This window comes from Hyaena hyaena, unplaced genomic scaffold, assembly GCF_003009895.1.
Source record: "Hyaena hyaena isolate Hyena2069 unplaced genomic scaffold, ASM300989v1 scaffold_1308, whole genome shotgun sequence".
In the NCBI taxonomy this organism is placed as follows: domain Eukaryota; kingdom Metazoa; phylum Chordata; class Mammalia; order Carnivora; family Hyaenidae; genus Hyaena; species Hyaena hyaena.
This window is the reverse complement of record NW_024081940.1, coordinates 90,133-107,683: the sequence shown is the minus strand read 5'-3', so window position 1 is coordinate 107,683 and position 17,551 is coordinate 90,133. Positions and strand designations below refer to the sequence as shown.

Sequence of the window (17,551 nt, the reverse complement as noted above, 5' to 3'; positions counted from 1 at the left end):
AGGCCCATCAAGTATTTATTTAAATAAATACAGTGGGGGATGAAGAGGCTGGTATGATGCATTAACTTTTTTTTAATATATATATTTTTTAATTTTTTTTTTCTAGGAGAGAGAGAGACAGCGTGAGCAGGGGAGGGTCAGAGAGAGAGGGAGTCACAGACTGAAACAGGCTCCAGGCTCTGAGCTGGCAGTCAGCACAGAACCCAATGCGGGGCTCGAACCCACGAACCGCGAGATCATGCCCTAAGCGAAAGTCGGACGCTTAACTGACTAAGCCACCCAGGCGCCCCATGATGCATTAGCTTTAAGGGATCCTACAAGCATTATTGAATTCATTGAGAGGTATATTTAAATAAGAACTTCTCTAGTATAGCAAAACATTCCTTTGAGGTTCACTAACAATTTTTTTTGAGTGAACACAGAACAAGTGGAACGGAGGACTGAGAGTTATAATGAGGTGTTGCTTAATCATCCTTCCATCCACATTTTCATTTAACAGATATTTATAGAGCATCCCTTTGTCCCAGGCATTATGCTGGATGTTGGAGAGACCATTAAGAACAAGATAGAAGGGCATCTAGGTGGCTCAGTTGGTTAGGTGTCCAACTTCAACTCAAGCCATGATCTCACAGTTCTTGGGTTTATGCCCCACTTCGGGTTCTATGTTGACAGGTCAGAGCCTGGAGCCTGCTTCGGGTTCTGTGCCTCCCTCTGTCTGTGTGCCCCTTCCCACTCATGCTCACCCACTCACTCTTGCACTCTCTCTCTATCAAAAATAAATAAACGTTTAAGAAAACTTAAGGAAAAGAAGAGACATTTTACAGTTTAGGGGAGAAGACGGGAGTTAAACAAATTGTCTCACACAAAGTAGAGTTTAAGCTAAAATTCTAGGAAGTTCTATGGAGAATTTAGAAATATAGAGAATTGTAAGAACAAATAATAGAGAAAGCTGATCTCAGGGATCAAAAAAAGGTAGCCTGAAAAGGTGACATTTATGCTAGAATTTGGATGATGAATACAAGTTACCTAGATTTAGAGAAGGGAAATTGGTATTCCAGGATAAAGAATCGTTCATTCGTTCATCATTTTTTTCTGAGTGCATTCTAGGTACTCAACATAATTCTAGATGCTAGAGATGCAGCAGTGAAGAAAGAAAGATGAAAATCCATGTGCTTTTTGGAGCCTGCTTTCCAGTTAGGAGAAGATAGGCAATTAATTAAGTAAGTAATGTACTATTTGTGTTATGTAGAAAAAATAAAGCAGGCAGTGTTAAAGAACTAAAAGTTTAGACAACATGTGCAACAATCTTGAGTGTTGAAATTGTAGGACTTGAAAGAAGGCCAGGGTGGCTGCGGTTTGGAGACAGAAGAGGAAGGTGCTGCAAGATTACCTTTAAAGGTAGGCAGAGCCCAGACCACACAGGGTTTACATGATGTGCTAAGCATCTTGTATTTTATCCAAAGAGTTAATGAAAATCAATCAGAAATTAAAACAAAGGACTTAGTCATTAATTTATAATTCAATAAAAAAATCAATTGTATGCAATTTAATGTGTAGAAATGTATGTGGTAGGCAAACCAAGATACATTGGAATTAAAAATCTTTCCCTTCCATTAATACATAACCTCAATAGGGAAAAGACAATTTTTGCAAGCAAGTAAACCATCCAAATATATATTAGTGTTTAATCCAGCAGTGGGATATAGAGAATAAATTTTTAAATCAATGATGTGGGAGCTGAAAATAACACATTTATCTTCATTCAATACTCATCCTACAAACGTGGTTTCATAAAGAGTTCTCAGCATCTAGTGTATTTTTCATTTTCTAATCTCAATTGATCTCAGTTAATAAGGAGGCTGTTGTTCAAAAGAATGATCGTGTTCAGGATGATTTACCACAGTTAAGATGGCAAAGGAAATTGGAAATTTATAGATCTGTTAAAAAGACCTAGATGCCAGGCTAATTGATACATTTTGGCCACTGCTTGAAATTACATCCATTTTTAGAATGCCAAATGAATTCTCTAAAGCAACAGAAAAAGAATTACCCTTTAAACACACTGCAGAATCAGCATCAAATAGTTGTTTATTAGGTAGCCTAACAAGCATGTACACATTCTTTTCATCCGCAATTCTCTTTGTTTCTTAGAACCAAATATTCATTGGACATAATAATCACAATAATAAGTACAAAAGTAGCCCTCATGAGAAAATAATAATTTTGTAAAAATAACTTTTATTCTCCTAATTCATAGTGAAGATATCTGGTGCCTATGATTGAGTTTTGTCCGCATAGCTCTTTACCCATGTTTTCCCATATCTCTGTGTATGCCTGCTCAGAAAGAAGTTAAAGAATCTAAGAGTTATCAGATTTGGCTGTAGAATGTTTTCTATACCAACCACTTAATGAATATAAAATGAGATGTAGCCCTCTGTCTCAATATTACCCTTATTGCATAATCTACCTAAAGGTGATTCTTATACCTCGCTTTACCTCCAGCATTTGGTTATACCTGAGTGCAATCACAAGAGATTTTGTGCTTCATCGAGGAACACACAAGTGGTTTCCTTCTCTTCTTAATTAACAATTTCTATAGCCTTCCTATTGTTCAGATCAAGAACCCTGGCCAGCCTTTACACCTCTCTTTCTCTCACCTCTCTGCAACCCATCTGCAAGTCCCATGTGCTCTAACTCCTACAAACACCTGATCGCTCCCCACCAGCAACACTGCTAACACCCTGCTCCAAGCCACTCTCATCTCTCAGTTAGCTATCACAGCCTTCTAACTGACCTCCCTGTGATCATCTTGACCTTGCTGTGATTTCCCTACATAGCAGCCAGAGCAAGCCTGGGTCAGACTTCCCCACCTCAAGCTGACTTCCCACCTCACCTCAGTAAAAAGCCAAGCCCTTCGCTAGCACCTTTAAGTCCCTATAGGGAGTACTACGGACCCCCATGGTCACATCACCAGTACCTCCCTCTCCCTGTCCACATATTCGCCTCCACTCTGCTCCAGCCACACTGGCCTCCTCACTCTGGCTGGAAGTTAACCAGGCGCACTTTCCCTTCAGAGCCTGTGCACCACTCTTCTGCCCAGAAACCTGTCCCAGACATCCATGCTGTTCACTCCTTTGCGTTCTGTAGGGCTTCAGTTATGGCTTTCTCACTCCACCTGATTTAAAATTGCAGGCCTCTCCTCTCATCCTCCTACTACAGAAATCCTATCCATCTTCCTGGCTTTATTTTTCTCCATAGCACTTACCACTGTCTATCATATGCTGTTTTGATTTTGTTGTTCCGCTTATTTTCTATGTCCCTACCCACTAGAATGCTCCCCACGAGAGTAGGGATCTTTATTTGTTTTGTTTACCAGTGTATTCCCCATTCCTAGAACAGATCCTGGCACATCAAAGGCTCTATATTATTATTTGCTGAATAAATGAATGAAGAAATATAAGTGATAAAATATTCAAATAGTGGCATAAAATATGAAAATATTGGGAAGCACATTCTCTAGATGCAGTAATCAGTGTTATCATCATTCTGATACAGAAGATAAGCTATACTATGAAGCTTTAAATCTCTGAGACCAGTATGCAAAGGCTCTCACAAAACTTCTGGCCATATTAATTGGGGCAATGGAAAAACTTTGGACAGATGTTGCACCTAGCATTTGAAAAGGAGGTAATCACACTCTCATATTTTAAAAATATACTCTCCAGTAACTAATTCATATTCTAAAATATTTGTTTCCTTTTTGTTGGTGAGAATTTCAAAGAGTAAAGTTAATAGTAGCTGTTATTACACATCAAAATAATCTTAGAGTTAGCACCCTGCAAGCCAACATAGAAGGGCCCTTCCCTTCCCCACTAGCTCTGCCTGGGGGGTACAGGTGTCCATTAAGAAATGATTCTCAGGGCGCCTGGGTGGCTCAGTCAGTTACGTGTTCAACTTCAGCTCAGGTCATGATCTCACAGTTCTGAGTTTGAGCCCCGTGTCGGGCTCTGTGCTGACAGCTCTGAGCCTGGAGCCTGGTTCAGATTCTGTGTCTCCTTCTCTCCCTGTCCCTTGCCTGCTCACACACACACACACACACACACACACACATACTCTCTCTCTCTCTCAAAAATAAACATTAAAAAGAAATGATTCCCCACCTAAGTCTGAGGGGCAAAGATGCTGCTGGGGCAGGCTTGGGAGTCTGGACTTGTTTTGGAGGAAAAATAAAGTTTCATGGATGTAAACAACCAAAAACCTTACAGTTAATTAATAACATGTGAATATCCAATTTGTACCAAAACGTAATTTAAGTCATTTCAAAATAATTTTGTGTATGTTTATCAGCACAACTAAATTATCCCCTAAAGCGTCATTATTTATGAAAACCTTACAAAGTCTCCTTCTGGGACAAACTGTTGCTTAAAAAGGTGGCTTTCCAAAACACACACATGCATCGCACCCCCACAGGTGCACACTGGCTGTTATGATAATAGTGGTGATGGTGGTGTGTGTGTGTGTGTGTGTGTGTGTGTGTGTGTGTGTGTGTGTGTGTGTTCTCTTTCCTTCACACCTTTCCTCAATTCTGCTGATTAAGTCCCAAACATTGTAAGTGCTCTTTCACATAATACTGTTTCTCATTCTTCTCCATCCTATTGCTTTCCTTTAAATATGCCCCAATTTGCCTCTTTCACACTTGAAGTGTAGAACCAAGCACAATATTCCAGGTGTTTTTTGGCCTGTCAGGCAGAGTGAGACAAGCTATTATGCTGATGTTCTTTGTTGTGAAGATTCCGTTTTTATTAAAGCTGATTTTTAAAATACTTTTTTAAAAAATTTTTATTCTTTATTCCTGGGAGAGACAGGGAGACAGAGTATGAGCAGGTGAGGAACAAAGAGGGAGACAGAATTGGAAGCAGGGTCCTGGCTCTGAGCTGTCAGCACAGAGCCCAACGCCGGCCTTGAACTCAATGAACCTCCCGACCGGAGCCGAAGTCAGAGGCTTAACCAACTGAGCCACCCAGGTGCCCCTATTAATGCTGATTACAATCAAGAATGCTTTTGGAGGGGCTGTCTGTCAATGTTGATTTGTTCATTCCCTGATTCAGTAGTTAGATATTTTTTGAGGCCTTACCATGTGTCAGTTCTGGGAAATATGGGAACATATATTGGAATAGTTAATATAATGATCCCCCCAAGTTGTCCAACATTCTAATCCCTGAAACCTAGAACTGTTTCCTTATATGGCAAAAGGGATTTTGCAGGTGTGATTGAGTTAAGGCTCTTGAGATGGGGAGAGTAGCCTGAAATATCCAGGTGGGCTCACTGTACCCAGAAGCCCCCTTAAAAAGGAAGACAGATGGGTCAGAGCAAGGGAAGGAGCTTGGTGGAAGGGGGAAAGCACGGAGAAGGATAGGTAAAGAGAGATTTGAGGATGTCATGTTGCTGTCCTTGAAGACGGAGGAAGGGGTTGTTGTCCTGGGCCAAGGAACACAGGTAGTTTTCAGAAGCTGAAAAGACAAGGAGTTGGATTCTCCCTTTGAACCTTCAGAAGGAACGCAGCCATGCCAACACATTGGTTTTATGACTTCTGACCTCCAGTACAGTAAGAAAATTTATGGTGTTTAAAGCTACTTAGTGGTAACTTGTCACATTAACAGCAGGAAACCAGGGAGCAGGTCCTAAAAGCCTTTTTTGAGAGTTAAAAGGTGAGGAGGAGATAGCTAGGTAAATTTGGGGAAAGGAGAAAGAATTCCATGTGAAGAGATTAGTTCATGACATTCACCAGGAAGATAGCTGGGAAGTACAACTAGTTAGTGAGGAGATGAAGAGGGAGAGCAGTTTCTGATACTGGGGACAAGGAGGCAGGAGTTGAGTAATTTTTATAGGCCATTCTATGAAAAGGGAACAATAATATCGATGTTAAAGTGGCTTTTTTAAAATGTTTATTTTGAAAGAGAAAGTGCGTGTGCATGCATGGAGGAAGTGCAGAGAGAGAAGCCCATGAGGCTCTGTCCTATCAGCTGGGAACTCACCATGGGGTTACTAACCGTATGAGATCATGACCTGAGCTGAAATCCAGAGTCAAACGCTTAAGCTTAACTGATTGAGCCACCCAGCCACCATGTCTTAAAGTGTTTTCATGAAGATTAAGTGATTCATTTAACTGCCTGGTACGTAATAAAATAATCAGAGAATTTTAGCTGTTATAACTGTTAAAGTTTGAACTTCCAGTGTTCAAAGGCTAGATGCAGACTATGTAAGATAAACTTCTTCAGAGATAGAACAAATCTCCAGACAAACCTCCAAGTGTATAGACACGGAGACAGGTTAACAGAGTTCTACAGTGAGCATCTATATAAGCACAAAATCGGGCCCCTGTCCTCATGGAGGCTTGGAGGGGGAGACCACCATTAGTCAAATAATCACACAAACACAAAACCAAGTCTGGGACAAATGCTTTGAAGAAGACAAAGTGAATGTCATAACAGCAGGATGTGTCCTAGTCAGGAGAACAAAGAAGAATTTCCTCGGAAAAGATACTTGAGGTGACTGATAAAGAAAACCAGAAACCAGATGGAGAGGGAAGGAGCATTCCAAGTAGCAGGAACAACACCTGGAAAGGATCTGAGGCTATGGTGAGCACAGCCTGTGGAAAGGCCTTTGAGTGGTAACCAGAAAGGTAGGTTGGACAAATACTGGAAAGATCTTAAATGCCAAGCAGAGATACTCCTTCCTAGACTTTGTAAGCTCCTTGAGGCCAGAGACCATGTCCCACTCAATTTTGTATCAAATCTAGAATGGGTTTGTTAAATTGACTTGGGTGCAGATTTTATGTTGTAGCTAATGGTCATAGCCACTGACAGTTTTTTTGGTCAGGTTAATTATAATACTGCCTGGTTAGTGCTAGTAAGACCATGTAGTGATCAGCAGGGGCGCCTGGGTGGCTTAGTCGGTTAAGCGTCCGACTTTCGCTTAGGTCATGATCTCGCGGTTCGTGGGTTCGTGCCCCGCGTCTGGCTCTGTGCTGACTGCCAGCTCAGAGCCTGGAGCCTGTTTCAGTCTGTGACTCCCTCTCTCTCTGACCCTCCCCTGCTCACACTGTCTCTCTCTCTCCTAGAAATAAATAAAACATTAAAAAAAAAATTTTTAAAAAAGACCATGTAGTGATCAGCATGTGCCTGATATCCTGAAGGACTTAATTTTGCCCCTGCACTCTGCTTTCCCAGTTGAAAGGATAACAAGAATATTCTGAAGGTGGAGTAGAAGAGAAACCTGTGTTTTAAACTGATCCAATAAGAATGAACGTGAGGGCACTTAAAGATCTAGCTTCCCAGGACCCATTCCAGACCTTCTAAATTAGATCCAGGGAGGGGTATGGGCAACTGTGTTAACTAACAAGTACCCACCTGATCCTTATTTTCAAAGTTTGGAAAACCCTGGTATAGAGAACATTCAAGGGAGAAGGAAAGGCATGTGTGAAAGTATGAACCTGTGAAAGAACCAGAAGATACATTTAAGGAAGTAGGGCGCTTGAGGGGATGTAGTTATTGCTGAGGCTAGAGATTCCTTGTTAAGTTAATCTTGTGAATAACGGAGAACCATCAGAACATCTTAGGTATGGAAGGGAGTTGTTTGGGAGGTATAACCTGAGAAATTGAAGCGTACAGATTTGACACATTTCTGAGGCATAATTGATAGAGCTTAATGGCTACTTCCATGAAAGAAATAAGAAAGGAGTGGTAAAGAACCAATCCAATGTTTCTAATGTGATAGACTCTCTTTGTTTAGAGAGGGGATGATACGTTAAGAAAGCATCCCATTTTGGCTTAAGTTATATTTGACAGAGGACATGAAGTGAATATACCAACAGACTGAAGTAGAGACTTTCAGTTTGGGGAAAATGTTATCAGGATAAAGAATATGGTTATGGGAGTCATTTGGAACCAGGAGAATTTCACTTGTAGGAGGATGTAAACTGATAAATTGACTGCACACAAAATTAAGGGGAAACCGACACATTGAAGTAGCACCTAGAGAAGAAATCTGCGGAGACCAGCAATGAAAAAGCTAGCAACTGCAGTCTTGGTTAGTCTAATCATCTAAAGCTCCCTATACTTCCAGTGTAAGTGAATTGAAAAAAATAATATCTTAATTTTTTGATAGATGGTAAATATTTTATCAGTCCAATCTAGAACATTCTAAACACTTAGTAACATTCTAGGAAATCTGCTATTGATTGCCCCAAGCAGCTAAAAGAAACCTACAAAATCAGGTAAGTCACGGATTCTTAAGTTTTAGTCCTGGCTTTTCCACTAATTTGGGAAAATCGTTTATTTATTTTTAGATGGTTATTTTGAGAGAGAGAGACCATATGAGTGGGGGAAGGACACAGGGGGAGAGAGAAAATTCCATGCATATGCCACACTGTCAGTGTAGAGCCCAACTCGGGGCTCAGTTCCACGAATCATGAGATCACGCCCTGAGCTAAAATCAGGAGTTGGATGCTTAATCAACTGAGCCACCTAGGTGTCCCTGAGCAAATAATTTAAGTGATATAAATTTATTTCCTCATCTTAACCACAGAAAAAGACACTGGTATAACTGATCTCTTAGGTTGCTTCCAGCTATAAAATCTGAAGTCTCCAGAGACACAAACAAGTCTGAGATGAAGGTCTTAAACAGATTTATTCAAGAGCAAATCTTGAAGTAATAACTGTTTCCCAGTCTCACCCTTTCCCCTTCCTTAATGAATATTGATTTGGATATACCCAGTTATATACAAGGCATTGAATACTTTTCTAGTTCCTGTCATGAGTACATTTTTTATTGTCATTCATCCTCTGAGTTGTGTCTGGTGTCACATCAGTGGAATGGCATCCATTTGTACTCCACCTAGAAGAACCTCTACTTCTTGGTACCTTTGAAGTGGCTCATCAAGTCTGAAACTCCCCTTCATCCCAGTGGAATCACAAGCTTTCTTGAGGGAGTTGTGAGACAAGACTCTCTAAACTGAGGGACTCCATGCAGTTTAGTAAACACTTGGGACCTTAAGGACTACAGACTTATGGGGAGGAAGAAAAGAAAAAGTTGGAAAAAAAAAAAAAAACTTTAAAAAGCCTAATGAGGGGCGCCTGGGTGGCTCAGTTGGTTAAGCGTCCAACTTCGGCTCAGGTCAGATCTCCCGGTTCATGATCTGTGCTGACAGCTCAGAGCCTGGAGCCTGTTTCGGATTCTGTGTCTCCCTCTCTCTCTGCTCCTCCCCCATTCATGCTGTCTGTTCATCTGTCTCTGTCTCTCAAAAATAAAAACTATAAAAAATTTAAAAAAGCATAATGACTCCCTTGCAAGAGGCATTTAGTTTGTATCCACTGGTGTTAATGAATACAGAACTAAATAACCAGTGTCCTCCTTTCCTTTTGATTATTGCAAACACTTGTGCCTCTCACTGCGCTGGTTTCCTGAGTTCCATTGATTTTAAAAAGACATCCTTGTGAGGTCGTGCCCAATTAGGGTTGCTGCATAGAGGGAATTTTGCACGCAGTCTATTAGAAAAACAATTGGGATGGGAATATCCGTAAGGACTGGGCTCCAAGACTTCTGCCCAGGAAACAGACAGAAATTCCCCTTTCTTTGCGCCGCCTCACTAGGCGCCTGGAGTGCAAATACACTCGCAACTCCAGGCACTCACAACAGCTTGAGTGTTTCCGGTGAGTGTACCAACCCCGCCCGCTGCAGGCTCCGCCCCCTGCAGGCTCCGCCCCGAGGTCGGCCACCCTCCCAGGAGGCGCTGCGCGCGTCCGTCGTAACCCCGCCTCTTGCGGCGCCGAGCTATGGCGGAATTGGATATAGGGCAGCACTGCCAGGTGGAGCACTGCCGGCAGCGAGGTGATCTAGCTGTGCTTAGCTCTAGGCGTGGTAGTCGTGTACCCCGCGTAGTGAGCCTCCCCGGGGAGTGGTGGCGGGAGAGGGGAGGTGGTGGCGCGGCGTGGTGTCTGACGAGACAGGGCGAGTACGTCCCTCCTGGGTCGGCAGTGAGATGTGTTGGTATTTTTTGTTGTCCCTGGGCCTTTGGCAGAGTCTTGCGGCCTCTTTGGAAGGGAACTGTGCAATTTCTGGAAACCTGTCTTGCAGTGTTCACTTTGGTTTTCGAGCGTGCTTTGCCAAGAAGTTGTGTCACTCCCACTCCTTTCTGACACTTAGGTCTGGGAGCGTGGAGACCTGTGTTCCCCTGTGATCCTGCCTCTGCGACCTTGGGCAAGACCCCTCTCTCCCCCAAACTTTTTATCTGTTACTTATCTGTCAGATGAAGGAGTTGAGCAAGGTCAGTCTTTCACCTGGTCTTCGCAGCTTTTAGTGAGAACGCCCTAGGCTTTGATCAGATTCTCCTCCTCAGACTTCTGCTGGGACAATCCCCATGCTCCCTCAGTTCTGTCATTCTTTGAATATTACCGACTCAGCATTTACTGACCTCAGTTCTGGTGCTGGAACTACATAGGAGGGTATCAAATACGGTCTTTTCCATAGAAAAGTTTTCAGGATAATCTGCATTTTGGAGCATTAATAAGGTGATGGTCTCTAATAGTCAGTGGCAGTGTGGCACACGCTCTAGAATTGTCTTGCATCTGGAGCGGGCAAGTTCCTGAAGTATTAGAGCCAGATAGAATGCTCAGTCTTTGGTGCCTGAGTTTCACCCTAAATGTGTGCTCTCACTGTTGGCTACTACTACCGAGGGTGGCAAATAGGTTTTATCTCTCATTGCAGCTTCCGTTATTGGTAGTAGGTACCTGGTAAAAGGCGTATTCCTGAAGTTTAGCCCAGATATCGTGGGAATGCTACAACGGGTTAGTGATATCTGCAGTGGGTAAAAGGGCACAATCCTTGCTAGGTTCTTGTTACTTACAGCACTCTGTATGTGTCTTTTACTACTGGCTTTCACGGCCAGCTATTCAGGAAACCTAGATTTCCTTGCACATCTTTAGATAGAGAAGCTTAGCCAATTGGGTAAGTTATGTTTATCTCTGGTATACGTGATTATCAAGTCCATGGTATCTACCAACTTCAGATATCAAAGTATAAATATATATGAAATGAGACCAGGGTTTAGCTCTTTTAGATTAGTAGAGAGGGGTTAAGATATAGTGGGTATTAAGTGAGTGTCCTAAATTTTGTTTAGCTTCTAGTTGGATAGAAGGATGGTGTCAGGAAATTCTCTTAATCTTAACTCTTCCCTCTGGGTCCTCTTGGTTTGCATTTAGTTTTTAGTTCATCACCCAAAGTCTCAAAATAGCAAGCATGTACAATTTTTCCAATTTCAAAGAGACCTAAAAGTTACAGTATTTTATGCTTCAGTTACTTGTTGACAAATGAGTACATACTTTCTTGGCATGAAACGTGCTCACAGTATCATACCTTCATTTTGCCTACTTATGAGGTAGAGGAAGAGCTTTATTCAGGGAAGGGAAGGAAACAATTCAGGACTAAGTATGGCAGTATCAGTGTATCGAATTTCTGAAATACCTTTGAACACATTTCCCCATAGTCCCCTCAGGATTTTGTGGCTTAATATGTGATCTATCATAGAGAATGTATCTGTTGTTTTTGGATGGAATATTCTGTATATGTCTGTTAAGTCCATCTGGTCTAATGTTTCATTCAGAATCCCTGTTTCCATAATGATGATCTGTTTGGATGATCTATCCATTGATGCAAGTGGGTTGTTAACGTGCCCCACTATTATTATATTGCTGTCAATTTCTCCCTTTGTGTCTGTCAGTAATTGTTTTATGTATTTGAGTGTTTCTTTGGGTACACTGCTATTTACAATTGTTATATCTTATTGGATTGTTTTTGTCATTATGTAGTACCCTTCTCTGTCTCTTGTTACAGTGTTTTTGTTTTGAAGTCTTTTTTTATGTGATGTAAATACTTCTACTTTGGCCTTTTTTTTGGCTTCCATTTGCATGGTATGTTTTTCCAGTCCTTCACTTTCAGTCTGTTTGTGTGTCTTTAGGTCTGAAGTGAGTCCCTTGTAGGTAGCACATAGATGGGTCTTGTTTTTTAATCCATTCAGTTGCCCCGTGTCCTTTGATTGGAGCATTTAGTCCATTTATATTTAAAGTAATTATTGATAGGTATTGCCATTTTGTTGTTTTATGGTTGTTTTGTAGTGCTCATGTTCTTTTCTTACTCTCTTTTCTTGTGGTTTGATGGCTTTATGTGGCTTTTTGATGGCTTTCGTGTTATGCTTGGATTCCTTTCTCTTTATTTGTGTATCTCTTCTAGGTTTTTGATTTGTGGTTACTGTGAGGCTCATATATAACGTCTTTTGCATACAGCAATTTATATTAAGGTGATGGTTGCTTAAACTTGAACATATTCTTAAAAAACTAAATTTTACACCTCCCCCTTTGTTTTATGTATATATCATGTTTTACATAACATTAGGACTCATTTTTGTAGATCTCCTTCATTTTACTGCCTTTTAACCCGCATGCTGGTTTTATAAGTGATATATCTACTACCTTTATTATATGTTTCCTTTTACCAGTGGAATAACTGCCTTTCATAAGTTTCTTATTTCCACTTAAGGCCTTTTCTTTCCACTCAGAGTTCCCTTCATCTTGTGTAGGGCTGGTTTAGTGGGGATGAACTCCTTTAACTTTTGTTTTTCTGGGAATCTTTATCTCTCCTCCTATTCTGAGTGATAACGTTGCTGGGTAGAGTATTTTTGGTTGCAGGTTTTTTTTTCCCTTTTAGTACTTTGAGTATATCATGCCACTCCCTTCTAGCCTAAAAAGTTTTTGCTTAACAGTCAGCTGGTAGCCTTATGGAGTTTTCCATATATATATATATATACATACATACACACACACACACACACACATATATACACACACACACACATATATACACACATATATATACATATACACACACACACACACACACATATGCCTGTTTTCTTTTTTCTTGCTGCTTTTAAAATTATAACCATTACTTTTTGCCATGTTAATTATAATTGGCATGGATCTCCCTGGGTTCATCTTATAGGTCCTCTCACTTCTTAGATAAGGATGGCTGTTTGCTTCCTCAGATTTGGGAAGGTTTCAGCTGTTATTTCAAGTTATTTATCTGCCCCCTCTCTCTCTTCTTTTGGGCTCCCTATAATGTGAATACTAGTATGCTTGATAATGTTGCTGAGTTTCCTTATCCTATTCTCACTTTTTATTATTTTTTCTTTTTGCTCTCCAGCTTGGTTGCTTTTTATTATCCTGTCTTCCAGATTGCTGATCTGTTCCTCTGCCTTTCCTAATCTCTTGTTCTCTAGTGTGTTTATTTCAGTTATTGAATTCTTCATCTCCGACTGGCTCTGTTTTACATTTTCTATCTGTGTTGAAGTTCTCCTCAATTTCATCCATTCTTAAGGCCATTAATATGTGCTTTATCGGGCATGTTGCTTATCTCCGTTTCTTTTAGCTCTTTTCTGTGACTTTGACCTGTTCCTTCATTTGGCACCTATTTCTGTCTCCTCATATTATGTAACTGTCTGTGTTTGTATTTGGGAGATCTGCTGTGTATCTTGGTGGTGTAAGTTAGTGTACTTCTGTAGAGGAGGTTCTGTGGTGCCTTGTAGCACAATGCCCCCTGCTCGCTAGAACTGGCTGCTCCAGAGATGTCTTCTCCAGGGGCTGTGTGCTCGCTGTTGTGCTGCCTGAGCCTCATTTGCCATCATTCCTTTTGGCTGCAGTGACCTGCTTTGCCTGCTACTGGGCAGAGTCTGGCTCCTGTACTGTTGAGAGACCTTGGTGGGCCTGTAGGTGAGTGGACCAGCAATCAGACTAGGTGTCTGCAGTCAGCCTCTGGTCCCAGTGAATGGCAGGGCTTTCCCCCCATGTGGCCTGCTAGAAGTTGCCAGAACTTTGGGCAGGCTGGCGTGTGGGATTATCTCCATCTCTCCCCAGGGCAGGAGTCGCTTTGGAGTGGCACTGGTCCCTGCTGGGGGAGTAGTGTGACAGGAGAGGAGCCGCTTTGGAGGGAGTCTGCTGAGGGGAGCAGGTTGGATGCGGTGGAAATGCAGGTGAATACATGGGCAGACACATGGTGCTGGCAAGGTGGTTGGTAGTTAGTGCTCGTTTCTCCAAGTGTCCAGCTCTCTGGCCTGCGGGAGGAGAAGAGAAATGGTGCCTTCTAGCACTTTGGTTCTTGGAGGGTCTCCTGAAGATCCGTGTCTCTCTAGTGCACATTCTGAGATTAGTAAGTGACTTGTCTTCATGAAAACCCCAGGAGGTTTTCATACTGCCTCTGTGCTGGTCTCCAGCAGTTCTTTACCATGCTGGCTCTTCAAGGGTCAGGACTCCATTTACTATTGCCTCCAGCTCTTGGAGATTTCTGAAGTACCTAGAGTTAAGCCCCGCTGCTTTGAAAAGCTTGCCAAGTTTAGCCTCCCTGGTTTTCAAAGCTGGTGTTATGGGGCCTCCCATCCCCAGTGGCTGGGGTGCATGGCGTGGGCTCTTCTGTGCTTGGGGTGTCCTTCCCATATATGGTTCCTGACTGTGTCTCCACCCCTCCACCCTTCTAGTCTGGCCTCCCTCTGTAGGAGTAAGTGTGGAAGGTGTGCTCTACCGTCTTCAGACGTAGCTATTATATCTTGGTTTGTCGATGGGAGGAGGTGAGCTCAGAATCCCCCCGCTCTGCCATCCTCTGCCCGCCCCCCACAAACTCGGTTGTTAAACAGTTTGTAGCACTGCGAGATTAATAAACTGTGAATCGGAATTGAAACCTAGGATTTTCACTTCAAATGCAGGATTTCTGCAATATACAGTACTCAGAAACAACAGCTAGTAAATCTGGTCAACCAAAACAACCCAGAACTTTTTTCTGACTACACACGCTATAAGTAACTTTATCTTCTGATAATCCAGTTAACTCTGTGCTTGAGGTCGTGATAGCTTTTGTTTAACCACTACTTGTTACATTAGGATATTGGTCAAAAAGGAAAGTTCTCCAATAGATGTAGTTCAGTACTTTAAAAAATCTTTTTAAGAAAACCAAATCAAAATTCGATACTGACCAGTGCATATAACATTTTCCCTCAATTTTAGATTTTCTCCCATTTGTTTGTGATGCTTGTTCTGGAGTATTTTGGTAAGTTTTTTATGCAGCATTTGGGAGTAATTTTAGTGTTTGTAACAGGACATTTATTTCTCAAAAGCAGAATGATTTCAAATAGTTTAGCCATTGATATTATACATTCATAATAGTAATTACTTAAAAAAAAGATCAGGCATAGGCTCTGATTACTTGTGGATATATGTGCCTAAACTTTAAACTTTCAGAAATGGATTTATGTGTGATTTTTATGTAAAAGTTATATTTGTGTCTTAATTGCAAGGAGAGAATATAGCCACAATATAAAGAATATGGTAGAAAAAAATCCAGGTATTATTATTACTCTTCATTTTAATCAAATGAAGAGCCCAGCCTATTCGTTTCTTAAACTGGATATCACATGTCCTTTCCATGCAAAGTAAAACGTGGGAACTAACCAAAGATTTTGGAAAATGTGATTTATTTGTAATTACACTTTCATGTTGTAGGCATTTAGTGATTAAATTGAACACTGAAAGAATTATTTTCAGGAGATCACTCAGATTTATTTGGATTAAATAAAGGTTATGCATATTTTTAAGTTCTTTAGAACTAGAGCACTTCCTTTTACATTTATTTCTTATGGTCTTTAAGAAATACAAAGAATCTTTTAATTCCTTTTATTTGTGCACATTTGAAGCACTCAAAGGTATTTTAGAGTGGTGAATTGTATTTGTTTATATTGAAGTTGAACAGTTGGGTTTTGAAACTTTTAAGACTATAGATGCTCTCTCTCAATTTATCATTTCAGTTTATTCTTATATGCAGAGTTCTACTGTAGTGTAACTAATCTTAAGGATACTAACCATTAAAATATCTCCAATTTAGTACAGTTATCTTTAATTATTTGACTGCATTTAAATAAACCCTTTTCTTTTTTTAATTAAGCCTTGAACACAGAAGCAGGGAGTCACATAGCTGTCCTGAGGTATGTTAATAGTTCTAGTAAAACGTGTTTCTTTTTATATACTTTCATCCAGAATTTGATTTCCGGTTAAAACCAGTCAGTGTACCACAGGTTAAAATTTGGCATACTAAACTGATCATATAAAGAAGTTCTTACTCCATTTTGTTATTTTTCTCCATTTGTTTTAAAGAAAAATTGATCTCCTTAGTAACTTCAAATTGTTAGAATTCTCATACATTTCAGTTATGTTTACTTAGCCCTCTTACAGCTTTAGTCTCTATGTTTATAAATACACAGTGGAATTAACTTCCTGGTCATCTCCTCCTTCCAGTTCTCCTTCACTGTTCTGTTCACTTTCCCTGGATCCTGGAATTCGGATTCTGTGGTTGCAAACTGTTCTGGCTCGATCAGCCTGAGCTCTCCATGAACAAACCTTTAGTCCAATAAAAATCCCCACACCAATTCTGACCAAATTGAGAGATTAATAAAGGCTGTTAAATAGAAGCCAAAATATCCTCTATATTACTCATCAAGGATAAATTGAATGATGAAGCTTAGCGTAGAGCCTGCTAGGGTGCAAAGGAGATCCGGAATTGGGCAGATTTGAAGAGTAAGCTGAGCCCACCATACATTAAATGCAGTTTTCTCCAATTTATAAGAAGTGGCTCCACCTCCTTTGGTCAGAGAGAAAGGCAGAAAGTTCAACTGAGCTCACTCCATTTAGAAAGAAGTATTTGACCACACTTTTCACTTTCCATTTATATCTGACCAGAATTTACCAAGCACTTTACTAAGGAATTTTATATCTGTTCTCTCAGTTCTAGAAAATTAAGATTAAATGAGCTTCAGTCCAAATCTGGTCCTTTTAGGTTTAGGTGATTTATGGGATGAAAATAAAAATTAACATACTGGTATTATGCAGGATTAATTGGAGAGAAGTAGTCATATAGTAAACATATTTCTGTTTCTCATACAGCTTGTAAATCTTTGTACTTTCCTTTTTTCTTACAATATTTGCTTTCTACAAATGTCTCTCCTTGGATGTCAGTTAGATCTCCTTAATGAGAATCATTTCACCAGTAGACCATTAGAACAAATTTGGAAAAGTAGTTAAGAAGTTAACTCCAAGGGGTGCTGGGGTGCTCATTCAGTTAAGTGTCTGCCTGGATTTCGGCTCAGGTCATGATCTCATGATCTCCTCCTAACAGCATGGAGGAGCCTGCCTGGGATTTTCTCTCTTCCTTACCTGCCTGTCCCTTCCTAACATGTGTGTGCTCTCTCTGTGTCTCTCTCTCTCTCTGTGTGTGTGTCTCTCTCTCTGTGTGTGTGTCTCTCTCTCTGTGTGTGTGTGTCTCTCTGCGTGTGTGTGTCTCTCTGCGTGTGTGTGTCTCTCTGCGTGTGTGTGTCTCTCTGCGTGTGTGTGTCTCTCTGCGTGTGTGTGTCTCTCTGCGTGTGTGTGTCTCTCTGCGTGTGTGTGTCTCTCTGCGTGTGTGT

The 17,551-nt window shown here is 40.9% G+C and overlaps 1 protein-coding gene across 2 annotated transcripts in view; it reads left to right on the top strand.

Moving 5' to 3' along the window:
• The first annotated feature begins 9,816 nt into the window (after nt 1-9,816).
• ZFAND1 (zinc finger AN1-type containing 1) overlaps nt 9,817-17,551 on the top strand; it is a 26,047-nt gene continuing 18,312 nt past the window's right edge. The window contains exons 1-3 of one of the 2 annotated variants that reach the window (XM_039223236.1): nt 9,817-9,888; nt 15,105-15,147; nt 16,039-16,078. In XM_039223236.1, the coding sequence (XP_039079167.1) occupies nt 9,834-9,888; nt 15,105-15,147; nt 16,039-16,078 (138 nt within the window). In that variant the 5' untranslated portion in view covers nt 9,817-9,833. Of the gene's footprint in view, nt 9,889-13,969; nt 14,081-15,104; nt 15,148-16,038; nt 16,079-17,551 lie in introns of both variants that reach the window. The other variant, XM_039223237.1, reaches the window with a different exon arrangement.